At 37.8% G+C, this 26,882-nt stretch overlaps 3 protein-coding genes across 3 annotated transcripts; all 3 read right to left on the reverse strand.

The window, feature by feature from the left end:
* Positions 1 to 2,895: 2,895 nt before the first annotated feature.
* Positions 2,896 to 7,342, reverse strand: LOC105972524 (protein NUCLEAR FUSION DEFECTIVE 4). Its single transcript, XM_088817004.1, has 2 exons — positions 6,583 to 7,342; positions 2,896 to 4,127 (listed from the first exon to the last, which is right to left on the reverse strand). Exons 1-2 carry the CDS (start codon positions 6,697 to 6,699, stop codon positions 2,997 to 2,999), a joined length of 1,248 nt encoding a protein of 415 aa, XP_088673130.1. The 5' UTR covers positions 6,700 to 7,342; the 3' UTR covers positions 2,896 to 2,996.
* A 10,680-nt stretch (positions 7,343 to 18,022) lies between these two features.
* On the reverse strand, positions 18,023 to 20,485 carry LOC148771253 (uncharacterized). Its single transcript, XM_088817560.1, has 5 exons — positions 19,956 to 20,485; positions 19,756 to 19,872; positions 18,800 to 19,653; positions 18,456 to 18,722; positions 18,023 to 18,301 (listed from the first exon to the last, which is right to left on the reverse strand). Exons 3-5 carry the CDS (start codon positions 18,926 to 18,928, stop codon positions 18,023 to 18,025), a joined length of 675 nt encoding a protein of 224 aa, XP_088673686.1. The 5' UTR covers positions 18,929 to 19,653; positions 19,756 to 19,872; positions 19,956 to 20,485.
* A 2,739-nt stretch (positions 20,486 to 23,224) lies between these two features.
* On the reverse strand, positions 23,225 to 26,556 carry LOC105976308 (uncharacterized). The gene is made up of 2 exons (XM_088817005.1): positions 25,154 to 26,556; positions 23,225 to 24,849 (listed from the first exon to the last, which is right to left on the reverse strand). The coding sequence occupies exon 2, from the start codon at positions 24,717 to 24,719 to the stop codon at positions 23,328 to 23,330; it is 1,392 nt and encodes a 463-aa protein (XP_088673131.1). The 5' UTR covers positions 24,720 to 24,849; positions 25,154 to 26,556; the 3' UTR covers positions 23,225 to 23,327.
* Positions 26,557 to 26,882: the final 326 nt, after the last annotated feature.

Raw genomic sequence — 26,882 nt, forward strand, 5'->3', positions numbered from 1 at the left:
ATCTTGAAGTTGTTAATTCATTACAAAACTTGAAGGAATTGGATATATCTGACTGCTGCAAAATCTAATGTTTGGTTATATCCGCTAGGAATTTTGTCTCGTGTATGTATTAAGCAAACAATATCAATCCACTGTTCAAGAAAATTCCAAATCTAAATGAGCTAACTCTTGGTGGGGCATTTTGTAAGTAATTTGTTTTGGAACCTAACAAACACTCAAGTTATTCAGTCCAACTGGTGAAACTTGTATTGAATTTTAAAACATTGGTAGGTGGTGGAGCGCGCTCTCTCTCTCCCTCCCTCCCGCCGCTCTAATGTTTTTGATTCTTTGATGATTACAAATGAATGAGCTACCCCTATTTATACAACTCCACCTCCTCAAGAAACGTTTGTGGCCATCATTATCTAACGGTTAGGAGATATCCTCTAGAACACTCCATGATTTTCTACCATAGACACAAAGGAGGATTCTAGAAGACCTTTTGAATCCTCTAAGGATCTCTACACTTGGCCTAATTGTGGCATCTTCCATTCCATTGGGCTTGATTCATGAATTAAACTTAGCCTCCTCGGGTCCATGGGAATTGGGCGGCTCGTGACAACATGCTCGAAAATGCCCGTGTTTTCAAGAACGAAATGTTGATGCCTTTCAAAGAATGTAATGAAGTGGATCGAGAGATGAGATGGAGCTTGAATTCCATTTGCAATGCAAATGGATTCAAAATGGATGAACCTCGTGAGAAAAGAGATGCCATAAATTGAGATATAGGTCGTTTGGAGCGGAAACTGGTCACCCTAAACTTCACGGGAATCATGGTGCAAAGGGACACGTTAAAGGCAACATTTTTAGACCTACTAGCTGGATTTGCGTTGAGTAATCTGGTGATTGTAATGGATATAGCTTATTTGACTGCTCTTGTAAGGATGAAGGAGATGGAGGCATAAGAGTTGTATTTGCTATTGAACTTGCTCATTGTGACACAAAGTGTGATGAGATACGGAGGCCAGGGGCGGATTTAGGGGTTGGCCAAGTATGCCATGGACCACCCGAAATAATAGGAAGAATTTAGCTTGCCTTAGTGGTAAAGATGTCCAAGTTTTAGAAGAGGTCATGAGTTCGAATCTATTTTGGTGCAAAAAATTGTTGTTTATTTTTTTTGTCTCAATTTCTTTTGAGACACATTATATTATATCTATATTACTATTTAGTTCACCCAAAATTCAAAATATACAAAAAAATCCTAATTTATTTTTTAGCCCCTCTCCCAAGAACACATTTTATTATGGCTATGTTTGATTAGCTCTTAATGAGGTCTTAATGCTCCTAAAATCTGATTCGGTCAGAGATAACTAATTAAGAGTGTTTGGTATACAACTCTGACCGGATTCATCTCCTGCTTATCGATTCAGTCAAAACATTAAGACTTAATGGTTCAGATATCAACTGAATGAAAATTAGACAAAATTATCCCCATAAAATCCGTGCCTCTTGATTCGAGGAAGCAATTGTAGTTGATGAGTTTTTGTGTTCGGCCAGTTATATTTAAATAAACAAATGAGTATGCGAGGAAGAGAGATAAAGTAGCGGTGGAGAATTTTTACTTTTTAATTTATTTCCCTTTCTTCAATCTTTTATTGATTATGGGGTGTTGACGAAAATTGTAAATTATATTCAAATTTTACTTTCCTATTTTTCAATTATAGGATTTAGATTTACAATTATTATTTTTATTTTATCAAAATAAATATATATAATATTACAAGGGTGATAATAATTATTTTTTATTTTAGATATTAGTGATGATTCTATTAGTGAATAAATATATGTTTAATAATTACTCTAAAAAAATTACGAGGGACAATATAGTAAAATTATATGTTATTCAGTGACTATAAATTTTCACTTGTCAAACAAACTTAATTATTCAGTATTCAGATTCAAACACTAATCTTAACCATTCAGTCACATATTCAGCATTTAGTGTTCAGTGCTTAATTCTGTCAAACATAGTCTATATCTATATTATTATTTAGACCACTCAAAATTTAAAATATATAAAAGAAAGTCCTAAATTTTTTTTTCTCCTAATTTATTCAAAAAAAAAAAAAGGTTCAATTTTTTTTTTCCTTCTCCTAATTTATCCAACAAAAAAAATTTACAATTTTTTTTCCAAGGGCGCTGCCTCCGTACCCCCGAAAATTTAACCCAACTGTACACTAAATTCCTAGATTCGCCACAGCCGGCATACCCTGAATTTTCATTCTGGATCTGCCACTGCTCGAGGCATCTCATAATCTGTGATTCATTCATTGCCCGCCTGGCTTTACGAAATTGACAACAGAAGGTTTCGCACACTCACTATCCAACAAGCAACGGAGAAGTAATTCAGAACAACCAACTCGAAAAAGAAAAGCACTAGTGTATTAATTTTACCAAAATTATAGAGAAGTAAACATAGAAAAAGACCTATTTTGAAAAAAATATTTTTCATTTTGAATTCCAAAATTCTTATTCTGAATTTTATTAGACCATAATTGGAATATAAATGAGATTCCAGTTTTCAATCCAATTCTTTGTCATACCCGTAATAATGCGAATGTACAAATGACCTTCGATTAATTTGGATGTTCTACTATCAACAATCTAAACACGCTACTTCGATCATCTCAAGAATGAGTTTGACGTGTGTGTGTGTATATATATATATATATATATATATATATATATATATATATATATATATATATATATATATATATATATATATATATATATATATATATATATATATATATATATATGCGATGTTTCTTTTGTTGGCTATCGACGAAACTTCGATTTATCTCTTTTATTTTAGTGCATCAAATGCAATCATACAAATAAACATTACTTTAATCCTCAAAATATTTTCTTAAACACGTTTATATTCCGAAATGAAACCAAAATCTATCTCAAAACATCACAATTCACATACACAAATCGGTATATATATATTCTCATCTTGCCCACTTCCTTCTACGTACAATCCCAGCATAAACCCCCCTCGTATTTACGAACAATACCAACGCCACGAAACACCCAAAAAAACTTACAACCGCCAATATAAAAAACGATAGCATAAAACAGTGACTTCCAATGCAAGAATTCTCCATCCCCGTTCCTTGTTTATCGTATATATAACCGATTACCCTCACAGAAAATATGTACGAACCCAAAGGACTAGCTATAGCAATGGTGTAAAATATAGTCCCCATATGAAGCACACCAAATATCTCACTAGTAATTGTTGGCATCAACGACCATTGCGAACCGTAACATATTCCAACTATAACCGACCCCACGTATAAGCTCCCGTAAAAGCCCGAGCCAATGATTACATGGCCAGCTGTCATAGTTGCTAACGTAAGCACCATGAAAATCGGCCTCGACCAACCTCTATTATGCATGAAAACATCCGATACATATCCTGCACCAAAACGACCGAGAAAATTCCATATGCTCCATAACGAAACCAACGTGCTTCTCTCTCTAGAAGTGTAGCCGAGCGATTCTCCGATTTGGCTTATGTTGTTGATTGTAGCCATCCCTGAACCCATTCCACATATCATAGCTACAAAGAGTAGCCAGAAGTTTAGCGTACGCATCGCTTGTACGAGATTCATTTCTTTTGATTCGACATCATCAAGAATATTATCGGACTTATTCTCGTTTTCTTCCGACCGATTAGGGTTTTCGACTAACGGGGTTTTGATCAAAGTGGCCGGTGTTATTTGCAGACCATCATCTTTATTTGCCTTGATCGCGATATAAACAGGCGAAGAGAGAAGCACTAGGAGAACCGGTAATGTGAAAGCGCGAACCAATTGAGACAAGACGAATATGTTGTCGATGATTATCAGAAACATGAGATATGTTGCAATGATCATGGAAATCAATGAAAAATCATTTAGGTATTTCTTTTCATGGCCGCCGATAGATTGCGTGTGATGAACTCTGACGGAGAACATTAGGGCAAGGGAAAAAAGAGATGGTAGTAATGCAAGCATTAACAAGAAATTGCTTGGTTTCCCTGCAAATAGTGTTTGATACACTTGTATGAGTACTGCACCACTTATACCAAGGAAACCCTGTCAAAAAAACATGGGTATAATTGGAAATTGTACAAGTATAATGTTAGTGCAATGAAAAACATGGAAAATTATAGTTTTCATCCCTGAAGTTTGCAATGATTTCACATTTGATCCCCTATGTTCACAAAAAACACATTTGATTCTTCGTGTTTCAGAAATTCAACATTGTTAGTCATTTCAGTCAATTTTCCGTTAGTAATAACGGAATCAAACATGTGCCCAACACTGCCTTAAATGACGGACTAACGGTAAATTTACAGAAAATGACCAAATGTGTTAAATTATTGAAATACGAGGGACCAAATATATTTTTTTTGTGAAAATTAGGACCAAATGTGAAATTTGTGTAAACTTGAGAGATGAATACTATAATTTTCTCATGAAAAACATCTACCTAACTTATTGACATGGAAAAGCAAACAAGCAATGTTATTTCATGTTCTAAACTTAGAGATGATAACAGTTTTGGTTTTATTTTTGTCTTCCCATTTTTATCCTCCCATAATAAAACCAAAAATTACCCTATTTTCCTCGATCCATCTCCCTCTAAAACAACGTTCATATAAACATGTTGAGTAAAAATTAAGGGTATTATTGTCTTTTAAAACTTACGAAACAAATTAAATTCCACTTGAGGAATAAGTGATAAAAATTAGGGTAAAATTCATTTTGCACCCCTGTACTATGAGAAAGGTATCGTTTACCCCCCTGATGTATGAAAAACATCAAATACCCCCCTGCAGTTAACTTTTTTCTTGAATCCGTTAGTCAAACCCTTTGACTGGCCGTTATAAAGACCCGTTGGCTTTTTTTTGACGAAATTACCCCCAATAATCTCTATATATAGATTGTCTAGTTTTAGCTCTTTTTTTTACTAAATTTTCCCACTTATTCAACCCTTTTTTCACTCTTTTCAACATGTTTTTTTCACTATTTTCACCCATTTTTTCTTCTGTTCTTGAATTCTTCATTTGTCTTAGATCCACATATTTGTAAACCAACTAACTATGTTTCATGATGATTGTAACCAAACAACTTAATTTTAGATTCTTCAAAAATAACTGAACATGTTTCTTATTGTTTGGCCAATCAAACAAAACCTATATAGAGAATATTGGGGGTAATTTCGTCAAAAAAAAAAAGCCAACGGGTCTTTATAACGGCCAGTCAAAGGGTTTGACTAACGGATTCAAGAAAAAAGTTAACGGCAGGGGGGTATTTGATGTTTTTCATACATCAGGGGGGTAAACGATACCTTTCTCATAGTACAGGGGTGCAAAATGAATTTCCTAAAAATTACTTGATAATGTAAGTGTTACGTTTACGTATGTTTTAGTTGGATTATTTTCTTTTAGTTAAATCTTAGCAATCATTGATTTATTTAAGTCGTGGGACTAGGAGTTAGATGACTGTAGCTGTCGGAAGTATATGCCATTGATTAAAATATAAAGCTTGATAAAAACAATCTTGCCACGTCAATTACATTCACTTTTTTTTTTCTTTTCTTTTTTTAGTGACTTCTAAATTTTTCTTATATTATGGCAATTTAGCAATTGTACCACGAATATTTAAAATTTTGACCTAGACCTGTCATAAATTATATATAAATATTTTGACCTACACCCCAACAATCCAATTTTTTTAGAATATTCATTGCCTTAAGTTTTAAATAAAAATTCATTGCCATTGTTTTAAATAAAAATATGGACACTTCCAAAAAAAAACTTAGAAATCGGAATGAAAACAGTTATTGTAAAGTCGTAATCAGATGGATTGGACTGCAATCAATAATTTTAGAAAAATCAAATTTGTTGATCAAACTAAATAACTAGTTTGTGAAAAAATGAAAATACAAATTAAAATGGAAAATTATTCCGAAGTCGAATCGTTGTCAAACTGACCATAGGTTATGGGAAATGGATCCAAAAATTTCAATTGTTTGGGGTGTAATTGTCAAATAACATGATTTAAAGGCAGTAGATGCAAATTATCCAAAACTAGAAGTAGTAGTATTTAGGGTAAATTACGACAAAACCCCTATACTTAGGCTAAATAACGAAAAATACCCCCACCTATCTGTAATAACCAAAAACCCCCTCTGGTTAACTATTGATCAAGTTTTTTAACATAAAATGTGTACAGTCTATTATATCTTCTGTTAAAGAGGTGAAAAGTAAAAGAAAATATCTGAAATTGTGTAAAGTATATTCCCTAAAGAAAAAAAAAAAACCACATGAAAAGTCACACTATAAGGGTTGGTGTAGGATGAAAATAAACTTCAGGAGGTTTTTGGTAGTTACGAATAGGTGGTGGTGCTTTTCATTATTTATCCTAAGTTCAGGTGGTTTTCGTAATTTACCCTATTATCTAAGACTCAATTGCAACTTTGAGAGTAAAATAAACTTCAATCCTGTAAATTAATTGGAGTAGAAAAATGGCGAAAAAGAAGTACCTTCATTAGGCCGACAATGGTTCCGCTGTACTCAGGGAAATTTTGGACGGCGGTCACCACGTTGGCCGTGTTGAAAAACGTCTGCGCGTGGGTGGCGAGGAACATGAACAGGCACATGACCCCCACGCAGGGGCGGAACCAGGATTAGAAAGTAGGGGGGGCTAACTAAAATTTCGGGGTTCGGGGCAGCGCCCGGAAAAAAAATTTAGGTTCACAGGACATTGAAAAAATAAGTTTATACTGCGAAAAAAATTACGACACATATCTATAATATGATATATATCTATAATTTATATGAAATTATGGAAAATAAACAAAAAATTAAGGGTTAGAAAACATATTTACAAAATCTTTGGGGGGGCCAAAAATAATATTCAAAAAATATTAGGTCAAAATAGCTAAAAAAAAATTTTTTTTTTTTTCTTGGGGGGTCAACTGCCCCCCCTGCCCCTTCATAGTACCGCCATTGCCCCCACGCGCGGCCGGGCAATGGCTCCGGTGACGGCGAGCCACATGAACATGTACCCCACGAAGCACTGCACCGCACCGGCCAAGTGGACGACCCACGGCTGCGACCACCCAGACGGCAGCGCGTGGCGGCTGCGGCGGCGGCATACGGCGGCGTAGAGGAGGCCGGAAAGTATTCCGGTGTTGGCGCCGATGTCTTTGAAGACGGAAACAGTCTCGAGCGTCGATTGGTCGTAGCCCTGGCTCGATTTGAGGATCGGAGAGTAGATCCCGAAGGCGTAGGATGCGCCGCAGCTGCACTGGATCCAAAATTAAATGTTTTATTGTGTCGGTGTCTGATATATAAAGGCTTAATCTCATTTTGCACCCTTGAAATTGAGCATTTTGCACTTTGCATCCTTGAAAAACAGTAATAGCACTTTGCACACTCGAAACACAATAAATCATTCACAATGCACCATTAATTGAATAATAAATGATAATTTATTTTTTATTGTTTTTTTTCGCAAAATAAAAAAATTTGAACACACAAAAGGCATAAAAATAATAATCACACTGCACAATTGAAAAGATTATATTTTCTTACAAAATAAAATCAAATAAACTTTTACCACTAACTTATTTGATTGATAGATCATTTATTGTAATGGGTGGAAATATTATGTATAAATATTTGGAAGAAAATATGATTTTCAGATAACTTGATAACGAAATATAGCTGAAGGATTTTTTTTCGTAAAATATTTTTTGTGATAAAAAATATAATTTTTAAATTATACTAAAAATATTAAAGTACTTTTATTAGCTTTAAAAATTCGTGTGAATGCATTATGCATGATATGTTGAGTTTTGAGAGTATAAAGTACTATTAATTTGTTTCGAATGTGCGAAATGCCAAAATTGTATATTTTAAAGGTGTAAAGTGGATTAAGCATGTATACAAACAACTTTGAGGTATGCGTCCTTAATTGTCAACTATGATTATTATTTGCAAAATTCCACTTATCCGTGAATACTCGTGGATACAAAATTATTGGTTATAATTAATGCTTAGTAATTTTAATGAAATTAGATTATATTTAAGAATTTATGATATAATTTTTTTTTAATGTAGAAACTCGTTGCTAATCATATTAGTGCACCGAGTAAACATACACTCTTATATAATAACTTGCAAACCATACGAGAAACGTAAACCACACTAGGTATAATAGATTGCAAAGCATATGAAAGATATAAACAATATTAAGTTAATCATGTGTGACAAGTTCAACCTAACAATCGCTGACAAGTAGACTCAAACTTGAGTCAACTGACAGAAATTTATTTGTTCCAATCGCTAGATCAACCGTTGCGAGACGTATATAACTTGATCCAATGAGAGCATATAAGAGGTAAGGAAACATCACATTAGAAAGGTTAAAATAAACTAATATCAATTGAGATTGCACGTGAATAAAAATGAAATACCAATAATTAATTAAAATATGATTGAGTGCCAGTTGTGATCTAGCAACGTGCAAATGACATGCGAACCTCAATTCATAAGTAACATTTACTTGATATTATACATACTAAACATGAGTATTTGTAAATCGTATTTTAATGATAATTAGTTAATTAATCTATAAATAATTGTGATCAGTAACATTTTAATAATACATACTACACATTCTACACATGACTTATGCCTAATATTATTTAGGTTTCTTGTGTGGTCTAAAGTAGATATTTATCAGTACACCAATATATATATAGTTGGTTGTATCCTCTGTCATTAATTTATAAAAAAAAAAGGAAAGAAAATTATTAACTTATACATATTATAAAATATCTCTATCAATCATAAATATATTATCCCATAAATTTTAGTGAATTATTAACTTAGCACGTTATCCTCGAGGAATTTTTTAAAATCAGGTTCGGGGCTAGAATCGGTTTTGCTATCCCGCCCCGTCATTTGAAGAAAAAAATATTTCATTCTTTTTAGAGTAAAAAGCAGTTTGCCCCCTAAACTAATGGCCGTTTTGCACTTTGCCCCCTAAACAAAAAAAAATTGCACGTTTTTACCTGAACTCCTTAATTTGTTGCAGGGTGCCTCCTAAACCGAATTTTCCGGCAATTTTGGACGGAAAGTTAAACACGTGCATTGCACATGAAATTTGTAGGGGTAAATTCATAAATTCACTTCCATTTTATATATATTAAATTTAAATTTAAAAAAAAAAAAAAAAAAAAAAAAAAAAACATCTGCAACATCTTCTTCCTCACCCGCCCACCATCCGTGATTTATCTATCCATCTCCAAAGCTCAATCCTGATTCACCTCCTCCGACAAAGACGGCGAAGACCCTCTCTCCTCCCTCGCCGACACCGACCACCCGGCACGCTCCCTAATCCCTCCTTCTCTCCTCCGCCGCTTTTTCCTCCCCTTCCTCCGGCTCCGGCGAAGACCCTCTATGACACCGGCTTTACGACAACTATCTCTCCTCTGATCCCGACTACAACTTGTCATAATCTCTTACCTCCGCCTAATTATCTCATCCATCTATCTCCACTGCATCCACCATACGACCTCCGATGTCCATTCTTTCTCCTGTCAAATCATAAATGTCATTTTCGATTCTTCCTTAAAGAGAGAAATTGAAATCTTCCTATTCTTCCTTAGTTGTTCCAGTGTCCCCATCACCAATTCTCTCAGCCTCTGCAATTCTTGTCATTACCACGTACTTCGCCTCCTCATTAGCCTCATCGCCGGCAAAACAGAGTAGTTTCACAATGGGATGGTGGCGGTTGTGGGCAAGGGTTGTTGTCTAAGTTTATGGGCTGGGAATTTGGGGATGGGTCAGGTAAATTGCAGCGGCAGAAGTGGTGGGAACTAGAGGCGGCAGCGGAGGAAAAAAAAAGGGGGCAGTGGTGGGTCAGGTAATGGGGAAGAAGAAAAAAAGAAAAAAAGAAAAAAAGAAAAAGGAAAAGAAGAAGAAATAGAACAGAGCAGAAAAAGGGGAGGAAGAAAAAAAGGAAAAGAAAGAAAAGGAAAAAAAGGAAAAAAAAAGAAAAGGAAAAAAAGGCCTGTGGTGGGTTTTTTTGCCTTTTTTTCCTTTATTATAAATGTTATTTTATATTTAATATATACATTTTAAGAATGGACAATTTTACCCCTGTAAATTGCACGTGCAACGCATATGATTTAACATTCCGTTCAAAATTGCCGGAAAATGCAGTTCAGGGGGCACCGTACAACGAATTAACTAGTTCAGGTAAAAACGTGCTAATTTTTTTTGTTTGGGAGGCAAAGTGCAAAACGACCATTAATTTAGGGGTAAACTGCTTTTTACTCTTCTTTTTAAGTTGCGAAAATTCATGGGGAGATCAACAAATTCGACAGAATGACATGTCACTAACTTAAGCCGAAATCAATTATGCACTGTGAATGAAATAGACACAAACTTTCAAAAAGTGATGTTTTAATAAAAAAAATACTCAAAATTATTCAAAACCAAGATCCTAATCAAATCAAAGATCCTAATCAAAGAAAATAAGAGGACAAGCAAGAAGACTCGAGATAAGGACACAAGTACTCCTCATGTAGGTGGTGATTATAGGACATCCATAGTATCGAACCGACTCAATAATATTACTACCCAAGTTGTAGAGAAAAATCTTTTCTGCTTGTCGAAGTACAATCACAAGTGGATACCAATTCGGCACGAAGCACTCCAATCGAATCCTATTCATCCGATTCTTCTCGGGATTCGGAACATAAAAAAACACGCCCAACGATTCAATGTCGATATCGTGGACCAACTCCCATTCATGGCAAGGTATCGTTTTTTTCCGCTTGTAACTCATTCTACCTTCTTTTTCTTCACGCTTGGGCAGTTTATAGATTTGGATTTTGTCGGGGTTGATTGTTCCAAACCATAACGTGTTGTCGACAGACGACCTTGTTATAGCTCGTGAAACCGCATCATCCAAATACGGAATCTTGATCAATTGGGCGTGGCCCGTTTCATCGCTAGGGTCGTAGAGCGCAATCTGCCAATTGTACGTGAACCAGTGAAAAACACCGTTCGCCACCAACGGCGGCCCGGGCAAGGGGTGCAGGACGAATCCCCCCGTGCCAACGAGCGTCGACGGGAGCCACTCGCCCGTCTTGGATGAGTAGGTCTCGATGGACAATGTTTGGTCGAGATCATCCATTAAGGCAGCTCGAACAACTATGTAGCTGTTGTCCCCCTCCCATGCGGTGACCATCAATCCGATCGTCCAATCACGGTAGTATTGTTGGTCTAGACGACGACGTAGCGGCGGTGGCAGTGGGACCCACTTTTTGGTCACCGGGTTCATGATGTGGTACGTGGACGGGTGGCGGCCGCAGAGGACTAAACCCTCGAAGGAGTTGATGAAGTATCCTAGTTCCTTTTCGACACACATTATTTCGGGTTTCCGTCGGGAAAAACGGCGAGTACGTTCATTCCGCGTTCCGAAGGACGGCGGCGGTATATTCCGGACAAATGTTTGGTTGTTAATTGGAACAGTGCCAGCAGACGGCCGCCGTCGTCTCCGGTGACGGCGGAGCGGCGGCGTTGTTTGTTGTTGTGGAACTTAAGAAAGGTAGGATCGTTGATGAGATACTTCCACCTTTTGGAGACGGTCATGAACTTGAAAAGGGTTTTCGGAGGCAAGTGGACCAGCAGGGGCGGTACCATGAAGGGGCAGGGGGGGCAGTTGACCCCCAAGAAAAAAAAAAAAATTTTTTTTTAGCTATTTTGACCTAATATTTTTTTAATATTACTTTTGGCCCCCCCAAAGATTTTGTAAATATGTTTCTTAACCCTTAATTTTTTGTTTATTCTCCATAATTTCATATAAATTATAGATATATATCATATTATAGATATGTGTCGTAATTTTTTTAGCAGTATAAACCTATTTTTTCAATGTCTTGTGAACCTAAAATTTTTTTCGGGGCGCCGAAATTTTAGTTAGCCCCCCCTACTTTCTAATCCTGGTTCTGCCCCTGTGGACCAGTATCTCCCTCAACAAGTCATCGTTGATTTTTACGTTTTTCTTTGAATCCATGGCGGTGGCGTTGATTTTCAGATAGGGAATTGTAGACAGAATATATACGACGGATTTCACTTTTGAGAGAGGGAGTTGTAACTATACGTGTGTATATATGGAGAAAAAATAGATATCTAAGAAATTAGTACTCTCTTTTTTACATTCCCAATATAATTAAGGGTTAAATACAAAAACACCCCTGTACTATGGACTTTGTATCATTTATCCCCCTGTACTACACATAAATACAAAAACCCCCCTGCTATTATATTTTTTTCCATAATATGACGAAAATACCCCTGCTAAACCTATAAATATAAGGGTTTGTTTGAGCCATTTTCCACTATATTTTTTAACATTTTCGGTCAATTTTACTTGGGAAATTTTTATTTTTTCCTTCAAAACATTTAATTACTTAATTTTTTTTTTAAATATCTGAATAAAAACCTTTTATTTTTGTCATTTTGAATTTATTCATTTTTTTCTTAAATGTCTTCCGGTAGTTCAAATTCTCAATAATAATAGGATTGTAAAGATGTTTGTAATCTTAGAATGTTTGAACTACCGGAAGACATTTAAGAAAAAAAATGAAGAAACTCAAAATGACAAAAATAAAAGGTTTTATTTAGAAAATAAAAAAAATGTAAGCTATTAGATGTTTTGGAGAAAAAAAGTATAAATACCAAAATTTTCAAAGTAAAATTGACTGAAAATGGTAAAATATATAGTGGAAAATGGCTCAATATATATATATATATATATATATATATATATATATATATATATATATATATATATGTATATGCTTGAGTAGGGGTATTTTCGTCATATTCTGGAAAAAATGCAATGTGAGGGGGGTTTTTGTATTTATGGGTAGTACAGGGGGTAAATAATACAAAGTCCATAGTACATGGGTGTTTTTGTATTTAACCCTATAATTAATTAGGACTCTTTTTTTTACAATATAATTAATGAGGACTGTTTTTTTACGTTCCCAATATAAATAAAAATAAAAATAAAAAGGTAAATAAATATTTTTAAAAACTAAATTATTAATAGGGACAAGTACAGATAAATCCCCAACTCAAAAACTAATATACGGGTCAGTCCCCAGTAATGTTTTACTAGCGGGTCAGTCCCTACAGCAAACATAAACATGCAGTTCAGTCCATGACCCCACTTTTTTTCACTTTATACACTCTCTCTCCTCTCTCCTCTCTCCTCTCTCCTCTTTCTTCTATTTCTTCTACACTCTCTCTCCTCTCTCCTCTTTCTTCTACACTCTCTCTCATCTCTCCTTTTTCTTCCATTTTTTCTCTTATGTTTCTCTCTCCTCTTCGTTTCCTCATATTCTCTGTTACAACTTTTTGTTTTCCGACCGCGAAAAAAAACTGTAATTTCCCACAATGGCAGCAAATGGTGAATCAAACCCCATCGCCGCTGGTATTATTGGAAGTTGTCGGTACAGTGATTCTCTGCACATCATTTCCATTAAGAATGATTCGACTTTAAAGGAGATCTATGAATCTATCTTAATGAAGTGGAACGATATACATCCCGACAAATTGGTGCTCCAATACTTGGCTCCCCGTGAAAGAATGTTCGTCACACTGACTTCTGACGAAGACGTGGTGAATATGGTTACATTGCATTTGGTAATGCACATGAGTGTGGTCGACATTATGGTGACCCGCACTGATGAACTTGATGGGCGTAGAAAGAGGACCCCCAGCAACGGGTATGCAGCCATTATGTTTTGTATGCATTTTCAATTTGTTTATGTGATCATAGCATAGAATATAATACTACATAGTATCGTGTTATTATAGTGATAGTGTAGAATAACTAAGCTCGTAGTATCATATAAGGCTACTAATAGTATGGAATGATTGTATATCAAGTATCTTATAAATTGAGTTCTCGTATGCAAGCATTCCACTCAAAGTACTTATTTCAATTGTTACAATTTATTTGTAGTCCACTGTAATAATCCAATTTGTTTCATTGTTTTTGCATTTTCCAGTGAGTCTGTTAGTTCCAACAGTCCGTTGCAAATTGAGTACAATCCGGTTGGAGATTCAATTGATGCATGGAGACATTGCATACGCGGGGAGAATCAAATTTTCAAAGATGCTAATGATTTTAGGTTTATGTTAAAAAATTACTGCATTGCTAACAATCGAACCTTTAAGTACAAGAAAAATGATCAACAAAAGATCATAGCCGTATGCATTGTTGAAAATTGCAAATGGAGGGTTTATGCATCAGTTCATAAATCAGACAAGTTATTCGGCATTCGCAAATGTATTCTTGAGCACAGTTGTGGTGATGCTACTCTTCGTACAAGGGGTCATCCCAAAGCCGATGCTACGTGGATTTCGCAACTTATGAAACAAAAATTGAGAGATGAGCCAGGTTACAAACCAATTGCTATTTTGAATGAGGTCCAAATAAAGTACGGTGTGGAGCTTAAGTACTATACGGCGTGGAGAGGTAAGGAAAAAGCAATGTATGACATTCATGGGGATGAGTCGAGCTGTTATGATAAACTGAGACGTTATTGTCGTGCACTAAAACAGAATAACCCTGGTAGTTGTGCCGATTATGAGATTGACCCTCAAACTCAAAAGTTTCTTCGGATCTTTATTAGTTTTGGAAATTCTATTTTGGGTTTCCACCGTGGGTGTAGGCAAATGATATGTTTGGATGGGACTCATATTAAAAATAAGTACAAAGTTTGCTTACTTTCTGCTGTGTCCAAAGATCCAAATGATGAGTTATACACATTGGCCTATGCAATTGTTGATGCCGAGAATGATAGGAATTGGGAGTGGTTTTGTAATAAGCTGAAAGATATTCTTGTTTATCACAATGGGGGTTTATTGAAAAATTACACAATTTTCTCTGATCGTCATTCGGGGCTTATTAAAGCCATTCCACTAGTATTTCCTGGTAGCAACCATGCTTATTGTTTGCGGCATTTGGAGGATAACTTTAGAACAAAGGTTCTAAGATCGTATCCATTGCACAACAAATCATATTGGGTGAGTGTTCTGCATAAGGCTGCAATTGCTCCTACTCGGCAAGAGTTTGAGGAACATATATCTCAAATAGTTCAATCAATGCCTCGTGCGGAATCATTTATCCGAGACTCGGATCCCAATCGTTGGGCCAATGCATACTTTTCTGGGGATAAATGGGGAATAATGAACAGTAACCAAGTTGAATGCTGGAATGGTTGGGTTAAAGATGAACGATCTTTGCCAGTTCCATCCATGATTGATATGATACGAATCAAAATAATGAAGATGATAGGTAATCGACGGGAAGATTCTTTAGTCATGGCTGGTACAGTGTGTCCAAGACTTGAAAAGAGATTATTAATCAACTATACGGCCTCTCGCTTATTAAAATATACCAGATCCAGTGGTACGCGTTATGAGGTGTATGAAGAGGATAAGTCGTATGGTGTTGATTTAGAGACTAGGACCTGTACTTGCAAATCTTGGCAGTTGGATAAACTTCCGTGCAAACATGCATGTGCATGTATTGAGTCGAAAGGTATTCGGTATTTGAATTTGTTGATCCTTGCTTCCGGGTTGATTTGTACAAAGAAGTATACAAGTACACAATTAATCCAATTCCTTCTTTTAATGAGGAATTTGATTTGTACAATGCACAAACAAATCATGGCCCGGAAGATGTATTTATTAATCCACCTGCATCGAAAGCTCAACCAGGCCGTAGAAGGACGAAAAGAATTCCATCGCAAGTCGAAACCCGTGCTACGAAGTGTGCACGGTGTGGTAAACCTGGACATAATCGCCGTACGTGCAAACAACCAGTCCCGTAGCACTACTCTGTTTCTACTTTCTTTTTATGTTGTTTGTACTTTGTTGACATGTACTTCGTACTATTTATCCATTTGTATGTACCATGATATGACTGTTTTAGTTACAATAGAGCGCACTGTTTTGGTTACAATAGTATTGTTATTACGTTGATATGGCATAACGTACAACATAATATGGTTCACAGAAGAATAATAAGTGAATCGATTTGAATTTTATGACCGTTACAATAATATAGCCGTTATTTTTGTCGTCAGAACTTATAAAAAGCACGTAATTATGTTCGTCTGCTTCTCATTCATGGCTTCTTCCAGTAGCAACTCTCAAAAGAGTAGCTTAAAATATAAAAAAGATAACTGCAAGCGTCGTGATTGTGGGAAAAAAACAATAATCATGGTTTCGGAGACAATTTTGAATCCAGGGAGGCTATTTTATTGTTGCCCAGACCATGGCTATTCTCATTGGTGTGAGCCATTTGAAATTGGGCAAACTTTCTCCCACAACTATTCTCGATATGAAGAAAGTGAAGCTACGAGTGGATCGACGAACCAAGTTCATCGCGAAAGTAAAGTGAAGAATTCCAGAGATGAAGCGGGAGTAATTCAAAGTTTGATAGTGTTAAACCTAGCAATATTTGCAGTTTACAAGATTTGTCAAACCTATGTATTGTTTGTTAACTAATCACCGTAACAATACAAGTTAAAAGTTAGTGTCGTGTATTGTAGCTCGTTAATCGTATTGTAATGTCAATGTGTAAGTACTTTGGGTACTTACAAATAAATTAACTCTATCGATGAATCAATTGTTGTTGTTCGTAAGAAATGTACTCATACAATATAGTGATAGTTATTGTTCTTCTATTGTTTTGTATATCATATTCACAACTCACGCATGGATCGTACAATATCTACGTATTATAGTTCCCACGATATAGTCCTTATGTACTGTACTAATGGTACCCTTGTTATAGTACCATTTGGGGTCAACACGACCATAGAAAACCATCTCATCCCTCATTTATTCATTTTGTGACTCATTTACAAGAATTGAGACAACTTAGGAGTTGATAGGTATTGAATATGGTCACTTGTGATGAAAACAATCACTTATACATAGAAACCTTGTACATTAGTAGTGTATCTTGTAAGGAATTCGATACATTTGTTCCTTTTTGGACGCCAAAGTCAAAACTAACCTGAAAAAACCTTACAACCTTAATTTAAAACATATTATATGTCTTTCCCACACTTATGGATCACAAATATAGTACTTATGGATCACAAATGTATAAAAAAATATCGAGCAATTCAAGCCATCAATATTATGGTGTTGATTGGTCTAACGACTAGTATAATCGGTGGCTTGTATATGGATGGACGGAACCGTTGTTTTGTATCTGTTTGCCAACGATATAGTACTGATGTACTTTACTAATAGTACCCTTGTTATAGTATCATTTGGGGTCAATACAACCATAGAAAACCATCGCATGCCTCATTTATTCATTTTGTGACTCATTTACAAGAATTGAAACAACTTGGGAGTTGATAGTTGTTGAATATGGTCACTTGTGATGAAAACAATCACTTATACATAGAAGCCTTGCACATTAGTAGTGTATCTTGTAAGGAATTCGATACATTCTTTCCATTTTGAACCCCAAAGTTAAAACTAACCTGAAAAAACCTTACAACCTTAATTTAAAACATATTTAATGTCTTTCCCAAACTTATGGATCACAAATATGCAAAACAAATTTGAGCAATTCAAGTCATCAACATTATGGTATTCCTCATTTTAGGTAATGGTATAGATGGGGTAGGTTATACGCATCGACAAGAAACTAACAGAGTATTAAAAACTAATTTGCAAAACACTTACACTATTCAAAATAGGTGTCACAACACCACAAAAAGGGGACAAGTTTTAAAACCATCATCGCACGCAAACACTAATCTAAAAGTACTTATTCATGACAATCACAACCCAAAAACACCCATAAAACAGATTGTTCAAAAATAATCAAAAATAATCAAAAATAATTTTAAAAATTGTTCAAAATATGTTCAAAGCATCATCATCTACTGCCTCTCTATCCACGCCTTGGTGCTTTAAGAAGACAAGTGCTAGTTTTGGACGGAGTTTTTTGATCAAGCAAGTTTTCGCCTTTCTCCAAGTCTCAGCGTCATCTCTAGCATGGCAATATGCCCACATGCAGACAAAAATCCCGCAATCATCATTCCCTTCTTGTTGTCTGCATCCTTCTACCCATTCGACATGTGAAGGTATATCCAACGCGGTTTTATTTTCAATCACCCTGCTATAATAACTCGCCTACAAAAATATACTATTATATTAGTATACATGTATTTTCATTACCATATTGCAGTACCGTTCAATCACAGTACCCAAACTATGGATTAATAAAACATATACCACATTCCCCAATATATAAATTAAAGAAGTTATCATCGATTTAAGGACTTACGATATAATTTGCAATTCCTGGGCTCGTCGGAGAATGGGCTAGGGAGTTCCAATGCCGAAAAACTTTTTCGTTTGGGTCCAATACAAGCAAGAACCAGTGATCTTTGGGATTTATAGGTATCAGAACATATTTTTTGCTGTAGAGACGTGCTATTCCAAGCTTCTCAACTGCGGTAGATCCAAAATATGTTAGGCTCTTTAAAAAGGTATCCAACTCTGTATCACCCATCTTTCTGAAGTCCACTCGATCTCGTGCCAGTATCTCATACTACGAAACATAATAAAAAAAATATAAGATAAACCAGTATACACAGAATGCAACATATTTGTTAAACCAGTTTATACCTGGGCAGGGGTCTCGATATAATCAATCTCATGCCCATGTTCATCCATGATCGCTTCGGAATTTAACAGGCTCATGTATATGTCGATGTGCTCCCCACTCAGATGCTGATCAAACAAAAGATCGCACATATGCTTTCCAGTCAATACGTTTGGGCCTCTTTCGATCACAATTGCACTACAATAGAAATAAACATGCACTATTTGTTTAGTACGCCGATACTACATAAGAAGTTATTATATACCAAATGTTCAGTAAGTTAGTGATTTTACCTCAAATCAACATCAACGAGGTACCCATCCAGTACTGCCCTCTCTACATCAGTAAGCTCATCTCGACATACATAGTCTGTTCTCCCCTGGTACGTAGAATTATCTACGACAACCTATATCCAAAGGAATCATTAGTGATAATAGTAATAACAATAATAATAATAATAATACTTATTATTAAATTATAAGGCATAATTATTGTTGTGGGCAGTTTAGCAGAGACTACGCTGCTTTCTTGTCCTCGACTCTTTCTTCTTCGATTGTCTTCTCTTGCCTTCGACCTTCTCTCCCTCTCCATGTTCAGTACTTTTATCAAGGTTTCTTCTTCTTCTTCTTCTTCTTCTTCTTCTTCTTCTTGTTCTCCTTCTTTCTCTTTTTTTTTCCTCATCTCCAAGTTCTTCAACAGCATTAAAAAATTTATCTTCCTCCTCCACTTCATTTTTCCCTTCATCTTGCTCCTCTTCCTCTTCCCCTTCCTCCTCTTCCTCTTCAAAAATAAGAGCTCTTCTTCTCTTCTTCTTCCCCTCTGTCTCTTCCAATCCCACATTCTTCCTCTTCACTTGTTGTGCATTTCCAAAATGCTGCTGCAGTTCACATAAAATAAACAATGATTAGTGTAATAAAACAACATCACGTTGGTTTACAAATGGGACATGTCCATCTCATTAATAGTACTCTTCACTTACACGCCTGACTTCGACTTTTCCACCGACCTCCAAAGCTGCAACAATAGGACCAGATAGTTCTTCCACAGGTGAAACCAAAAACTTTCTCTCTTCTTTGTGCACGGAGAATGATATCACCTAATAAACATATAGACAAATTGTACATTAGTTTATTAGGTAAGCAAATAACACAATGAAAATGCATAAATCAAAATTGTTACCTTGTCTGGTGTGAGTTCTCTAAAAAGATGTTTAGCCTAACGTTCATCGGCTGGTATTTTAGAGTCGGACCATCGAAAAAATCTTGGGTATTCGAAAACGCTTATTGCGAATCCCAAAGAAGTGATCCTTTCACTCACCCATGCCAACAACCCAATGGTGCAACCATCAAAATACCCTCCTGCCCCAGCCAAGTGTGCCTCAATATTTTCAATGAGCACATCATACACCAACTTTCCCCACGCAAAATCTCCTACGCGCTCCAATTTGTCAACATGTGGATAAACGTACCTCGGCAGTTGAAAGTTGCCCTTTGGCAATAAGAAAGTATTGCAAGCGAAAATAATGTACAACCTACAAAAATCCTCAATTGATTGTTGGTTGGTCCTAACAGCATACTCTTCCAATTTTTCAGCAATTTGATGACGCTTTACTTGGGTCAATTTACCCCCAAAAACACGTCTAATGAAAGGAGTTTCTATTTCCAGGTTTTTATCGATGGGTATCCCCTTAAACTGTAGTCCCATCATGATGCAGAACTCTCTAGGATCAAAGATGATACGCGTTTTCATCACGTATAAATTACCGCAAGTATACGGTATCGCATTTTGCAGAACAGTGGTTCCGGATATCGATCCACAGGGACCTTGTAGATTCAATTGCTGAGTAGTGTAATTATATTATCGTTATATTATCTAGCCGATCGTAAATAAGTGGACTGGTGAGAAACCCTAATTTAAAAGCATGCAAGAACGTAAACATGCAAATATAGAATGTACGTAAAATAAAGTAACGACAAATCAACGCGGGGGACTTCGATTTAAAGGGGACTTCTAGGGCCAAATCCACCTAGGTATAATCAACAACGATCGACAAATCCGCTATTTAAAATCACGTTCCTATTCGTTAACCCAGACGCTAATATACTCTAACCCCCGTCTCCAGTGTAGCTAGAGTCTACCCACAGGTCCGACGTCTCCGTTCAGAACCTGCTATTAAGAGAGCATTTAGGTCAAGTCCTTAAGGGCTACCCGAAGTGCATCACGTCTCCGTTTCCACACCCCGAGCTATGTTCTCCTAACTTCAAACAAGAAATCCTCTCTCGAGTTCATTCCTATTTAATATCAGTCTGAGAGCTGATCAACACAATCAGAAGCATTTAATACAGGAAAACATAAACGAAATCAAAACACGACAAATAGATAGCAGAAATGACGATCGAAATCAATATATACAAGGCTTCATTACCCCAGAAGAAAATGTTCTTAGTTCATAACAAACATAGTATCAAAAGAATGTACAAAGGAAATGAAGAACAAAACGTAAAGAAATTGCGTAAGAAAAACCCAAGTCGGAACCCCCGTTGATGATTCCCGCGAAGAACCGTTGAAAACCGTAAAAAGTCGAAGAAGAATGAAGAGTGAGGGCTTGCTTCTATTTATAGTAAATTGCAAAGCTTCCTCAAGAAGCTTTGCAATTTAAAATATCTGCCCTTGAAAATCGTGCCAGATCGCGATCCAATAAAGTCAGATCGCGATCTGGCTTCTCAAAAAAAACGTGAACCGCCTCCCAGATCGCGATCCAGGAAGTGCGGATCGCGATCTGGGTCTGAATATTGATTGCCACTGGAATTTGTCACCAGATCGCGATCCGACTTTCCTGGATCGCGATCTGGGTCTGAACTTTGCTTGCTACTGGAATTTGCCCCCAGATCGCGATCCGACTTTCCTGGATCGCGATCTGGGTCTTATTGACCACTTTCTCGGCTTGAAAAATCGGTTTCGCTTCCAAATGGCTTCGACTTGGCAACAAAAGCTAACAAAACCTAAAAAAAGAAATAAAACAAGAAACGCAATAATATATACAAATAAAGCCGAAACTCGGACGAACGAAGACCAAAACTCGAAGATTCGATAAGCAAAAATCGTGCAAAACGAACACTTATCACACCCTCAAACTTAGATCTTTACTCGTCCCGAGTAAATCAAAATGAAACTACAACGAAAATGAAATAAAAACAACAAACTAAACTAGGCCACTAACGTAGGGAAACACGATTGCATTTAGCGTATGCAACAAGCCTTTGAACCCCTGGGTACCCCCAAAGGACGAGTTGTGTCTCGTGAGGGTTTTCAGACAACACACCCACAAAGTTGCCGGATTGGTCAAAGCATTGCAATTAATTCCAAAGATGAAACGAGCTAGATAACCTAAAATCTTAGAATGGCATACGGCTTAAGGTATTCGACTTTCTTACCGACGCAATTAGTTGTTTCTACACCAAAATGAAAGATAGGCTCAAGAATCCGTAATTAAACAATAAACACAATTATCGAGGGTTTTGAGTAGAAATGTGGGTGAAAAGTAAGTTTTGATTCAGAGATTCAAAAACTCGAGTTGGGCATAAGTAGGTCTATTTATTCAAATAAAAGAAATGACAACTACAATATTTTTGGTGATTTTCATCACAACTTTTTCCTTTTTTCATTTTTTTTTTTGAAACGGGCATAATCGTGACTCGTGCAAGGCCCGACACCACTGTGTTATCTCCCTGACCCATTTATCGAACTTTAGTCCAAGAAACCCCCAAGCTCGACAGCTCGAGAGACTTAGGCGACGAGGTGCACCCAACGGGTTAAGCTCGAGTCAGAAAGGCGGGGAAATCAGAGCGTGAATCACAACAATACCACAAATTATTATTTTTCTCCTTTTTTTTTTTTTTTTTTTTTTTTTTTTTTTTTTAACAGAAAACATAAAATAAAAACGTAAAGACCATTGATAGAACTTTTAGCCAACAACTGGAAATCGTGAACACCTAATTCAATTCTAACTCGCCCCCCAAACCTCAGGCTATTATACCCCTCAGAAAAGTGCGCTCAAGCTTAATCGGGAAGGATTCGAAAGGCTATCCACACAAGTTGCAAAAACGCAGTCGGAAGATACATCTATAATTAGCCGGTTATCCATAATTTCAATTTTAAAATCAACTAGCCCATCTACTAATTCATTAATTGCTTTGCTTCAAAAGAACCCGGAAATGCAACTTACACTCGATCCTAAATGAAATGCATGTGACAAACATAACACAAAAACGGAATCAAAATACATAAACGAAACTAAATTATATGATATGCATGCAAAAGACCAAATCAAAATAAGATAAATAAAATAAAATAAAAACAAAGTCTAGCAAAGATACATCGTAAACGAAATATCAATCCAACGACTTATCCCAAAACAAACGAAAGAGAAAAAAAAAAAAAAAAAACAAACAAACAAGTTCAACACACACCACCCTCAAACTTAAATTCTAGCATAGTCCCTATGCTCAAAAGCAGAATAAGAAATAAAAGGGATAGAAAACACAACGTCCCCTAGTTGTCGTGATCGTCCTCGTGGGCTCCTCCCTCCTCTTCCGGTCGTCCCCGCTCGTACTCCTCCCAGGCCTGTGCCACCAGTGTAGTGGCTGCCGCTTGTGCTTGTTCGTCGGCGGCGGAGGTTGATGCTACATCATATCGAGGCCGTGGTGGGAACGGCCGTGGCTCGACAATGTCATCGGTCCTGCACTGAAGCGCTGCAGCCATGGCCTTCATCATTTTCTTGAACCATCCCACATTTTCCTCCATAACATCCATCCATTGGCCGACATACTCAGGGAGCTGTGGTTCTGCTTCTTGTCTGCCTCTTCTGGCCCTTGGTTGTGGTCGAGCCGCATGAGCACCTGAGGGACCCGCATCTGGTAAGTCTGAGTCGCCCTCGCCTAGGGGTCCACTCGCTGGCTGGAGCTTGTGGTAAGGGAAGATCGGCTGTGGTGACCTGATGAGCCGGTCATCAGCGTATGTGGGGACCCCTACACGATTACACAGTGTAGTGATGAGGGAAGGGAACATCAGACCTAGAGAGGTATCACCTAAGCATCGTCGGATCTCCGAGTGTATGATCGCGCCCACGTTCACAGGTGTCCTCTTCATTATGGCATACATCAGTGTAAGACGTGGGGCATAGGTCTTGGCCGTCGATTTTGTGGGCATAAGCCTGCTACTGACGAAGTACATCCATACCTTCGCTTCTCTTGACAGTTCCCCCCGACGAAACCAGTGCTCTCCTTTTTCCCACTTCGAACCCCTAGGGCAAAGAGTCTGAATCAGCTCCTCATAGGTCGTTGCCAACTTCAGTTGTTGAAACGGCTCGGTCGGGACTTCGGGTATGTGGAAAAAATCGTTGATTGTAGCGGCGTCATAGCGCACCTCTTTGTCTCGAAGAACGACCACCGACCCCGGGTGAAAACCGGCATTGGCATAGAAAAGCCTCACGAGATTCTCGTTGTAGTCGTCCGGTCGTCTGGCCAAGTACTCCCATTTCCGACGATCAAAGTTTGTTCGAATCGATTCTTTTTCCATGCCATAGATATCTAATTCTCTTTCTGGAACAAACGGTCGGCTATGGCGACGTATAAACTCTCTCTTGGCCTCGACGTTCAGGTACAAAAACTCATCTCCCGGCTCGAGGACTACGTGGTCAAGGATGGTGTGTTGATTAGCCCGGGATCCCATCTCAAGTTGCACGTTTCCCGTGCGTGGGGTTTGTTGCTCTTCCGGCACCTGAGATGGTGGTGGTGCGCTCGAAGTGCCCTCTTGGCTTCCCGTGCCTCGAGAAGCTGCCTTTTTCTTCGGTGCGGCTTTTCCCTTTGCCGGAGCCTTCTCCTTGGGTTGGGCTTTTTTGGTGGTTTCGCCCGTCTTTAAGAGTTTCTTGGCCGGCGACGTCATTTCGTTCGACTTTGTGCGAGATGGAGGGTCGAAAGCCTTTGGAAGTTGGTTCGGGAATTTTGTCGAACACTTGGCGTGCCCAACTTGGTAATCCTTTTGATTTCCCCCGGTTGTTTGGTACCTATCCCTCCTACATCAATCACAACACCCAAGTGAGAATCCACCACCACAATCAACAATAGGTAGCTAAACAATCAACCCAAGTCATTCAAATCTTTATTTTATCCTTTATTTCGAAATTAAGAACAATAGGGCAATTCCTATATCTAAACATTGGTTCACCCGCAAATTCATGTTTTGAATCCCAACACCAAGTACAAATTCACGGACAAGCATACACAATTAACAAACAAGGGGAAAAAACATGAAATTTTGGTGAAATTCGAAAAAAATTGAAGAAAATAAAAGAAATGAGGATTAGATTGAAAATTTACCTTTTCTTGAAGATTCACCCACAAATTCTTGGAATAAATGTGCAAATCGTGAATTTGTGATGATCAAGTGTGTGATTGATGTGCTTTTTATGAAAGAAATTGAAGATTTTGAAGTTGGGGAGGGGTTAGGGTTTGGAATTTAGAAAAGGGGGAATGAGGAAATGAAAGGGGATTTGTGAATTTGAACTGTTTTTCGTCCCCAGATCGCGATCCACAATACCCGGATCGCGATCTGGGTCTCACCTTGCAGCTTCTGGAAAAAGGCCCCAGATCGCGATCCGGCGTTCCTGGATCGCGATCTGGTCCTTAAAATTTCAGCTTCTGGAAAAACGTCCCAGATCGCGATCCGACATACCTGGATCGCGATCCGGGCCCAAAATCCGCCGCTTCTGGAAAAACGTCCCAGATCGCGATCCGACATACCTGGATCGCGATCCGGGCCCAAAACTGGCTGCTACTGGAAAAACACCCCAGATCGCGATCCGACTTACCTGGATCGCGATCCGGGACACCTAAAACCTGGCAAAACGAAAATTTAAATGGGTGAGATAGAGGTGTTGAACCCTAAATTATAAAGATGCACGAAAAAGGCTAAAAAATTAAAAACGAAAACAAGAAAAAAGGAAAATGACAGAATATGAGCAACAATGGGTTGCCTCCCATTTAGCGCCTGTTTTACAGTCGACGGCTCGACTTCTTTTGGATTTATTGGGAGAAAATTAGTGCGACACGCTCCACTTCCTCGGGAGCACCATTCGGGTAGTAATGCTTAACTCGTTGCCCATTCACTTTGAACGACGGACCGTCTCGTCCTCGTATTTCGATAACTCCTTGTGGGGTTGCGCTTAGGACTACGAATGGTCCCGACCAACGGGACTTGAGCTTTCCCGGAAATAGTCGTAGCCGAGAATTGAATAGCAGGACTTGGTCACCTGCCCGGAACTCTCGCTTCGTAATTCTTTTGTCATGCCACTTTTTCGTCTTTTCTTTGTAAATCTTGGCATTTTCGTAAGCATCATTTCTGAACTCCTCCATTTCGTTGAGTTGAAGCAATCGACGATCGCCGGTAGCTGTTTGATCGAAATTGAGCTTTTTGACTGCCCAATATGCTCGGTGCTCCAATTCCACTGGCAGGTGGCACGCTTTCCCATACACGAGTTTGTACGGAGACATACCAATCGGTGTTTTGAATGCGGTTCGATAGGCCCAAAGTGCATCATCGAGCTTCAATGCCCAATCTTTTCGGTTCGTGCTCACGGTCTTCTCCAGAATCTGTTTGATTTCTCGATTTGACAACTCAGCAAGGCCATTTGTCTGTGGATGATAGGCAAGCGCAATTTTGTGTCGGATTCCCAACTTGTTCGTGAGATTAGTGAGCAGTTTGTTGCAGAAGTGAGATCCTTCATCGCTAATGATCGCCCTGGGTGTCCCAAACCTTGAGAATATGTTCTTGTGGAATAATTTGAGGACCGTACGAGCATCGTTGGCCGTGGTGGCAATCGCTTCGACCCATTTGGACACGTAGTCCACGGCAAGCAGAATGTATAACTTTCCGTTCGAAGAAGGGAATGGTCCCATGAAGTCTATGCCCCAAACATCGAAAAGCTCCACCTCTTGCATGTTGTTCAAAGGCATTTGGCTTTTGTTGGATAGGTTCCCTGTTCGTTGGCACCGATCACACCGTTTCACGAACTCGTAACTATCACGGAAAAGGGTTGGCCAAAAGAAG

Source organism: Erythranthe guttata, chromosome 4, assembly GCF_056151865.1.
Source record: "Erythranthe guttata isolate IM_541 chromosome 4, IM_541, whole genome shotgun sequence".
NCBI lineage: Eukaryota > Viridiplantae > Streptophyta > Magnoliopsida > Lamiales > Phrymaceae > Erythranthe > Erythranthe guttata.

Coding starts and splice junctions, on each gene's coding strand:
- LOC105972524 (XM_088817004.1), bottom strand. CDS start 6,699: ATGTGCCTGTTCATGTTCCTCGCCACCCACGCGCAGACGTTTTTCAAC. Junction 4,128..6,582: donor CCATTGTCGGCCTAATGAAG/GTACTTCTTTTT, acceptor TTTTTTTGACAG/GGTTTCCTTGGTATAAGTGG.
- LOC148771253 (XM_088817560.1), bottom strand. CDS start 18,928: ATGTGCGATCTTTTGTTTGATCAGCATCTGAGTGGGGAGCACATCGAC. Junction 18,723..18,799: donor ATATCGAGACCCCTGCCCAG/GTATAAACTGGT, acceptor TATGTTTCGTAG/TATGAGATACTGGCACGAGA. Junction 18,302..18,455: donor CAGGAATTGCAAATTATATC/GTAAGTCCTTAA, acceptor ATATTTTTGTAG/GCGAGTTATTATAGCAGGGT.
- LOC105976308 (XM_088817005.1), bottom strand. CDS start 24,719: ATGACGTCGCCGGCCAAGAAACTCTTAAAGACGGGCGAAACCACCAAA.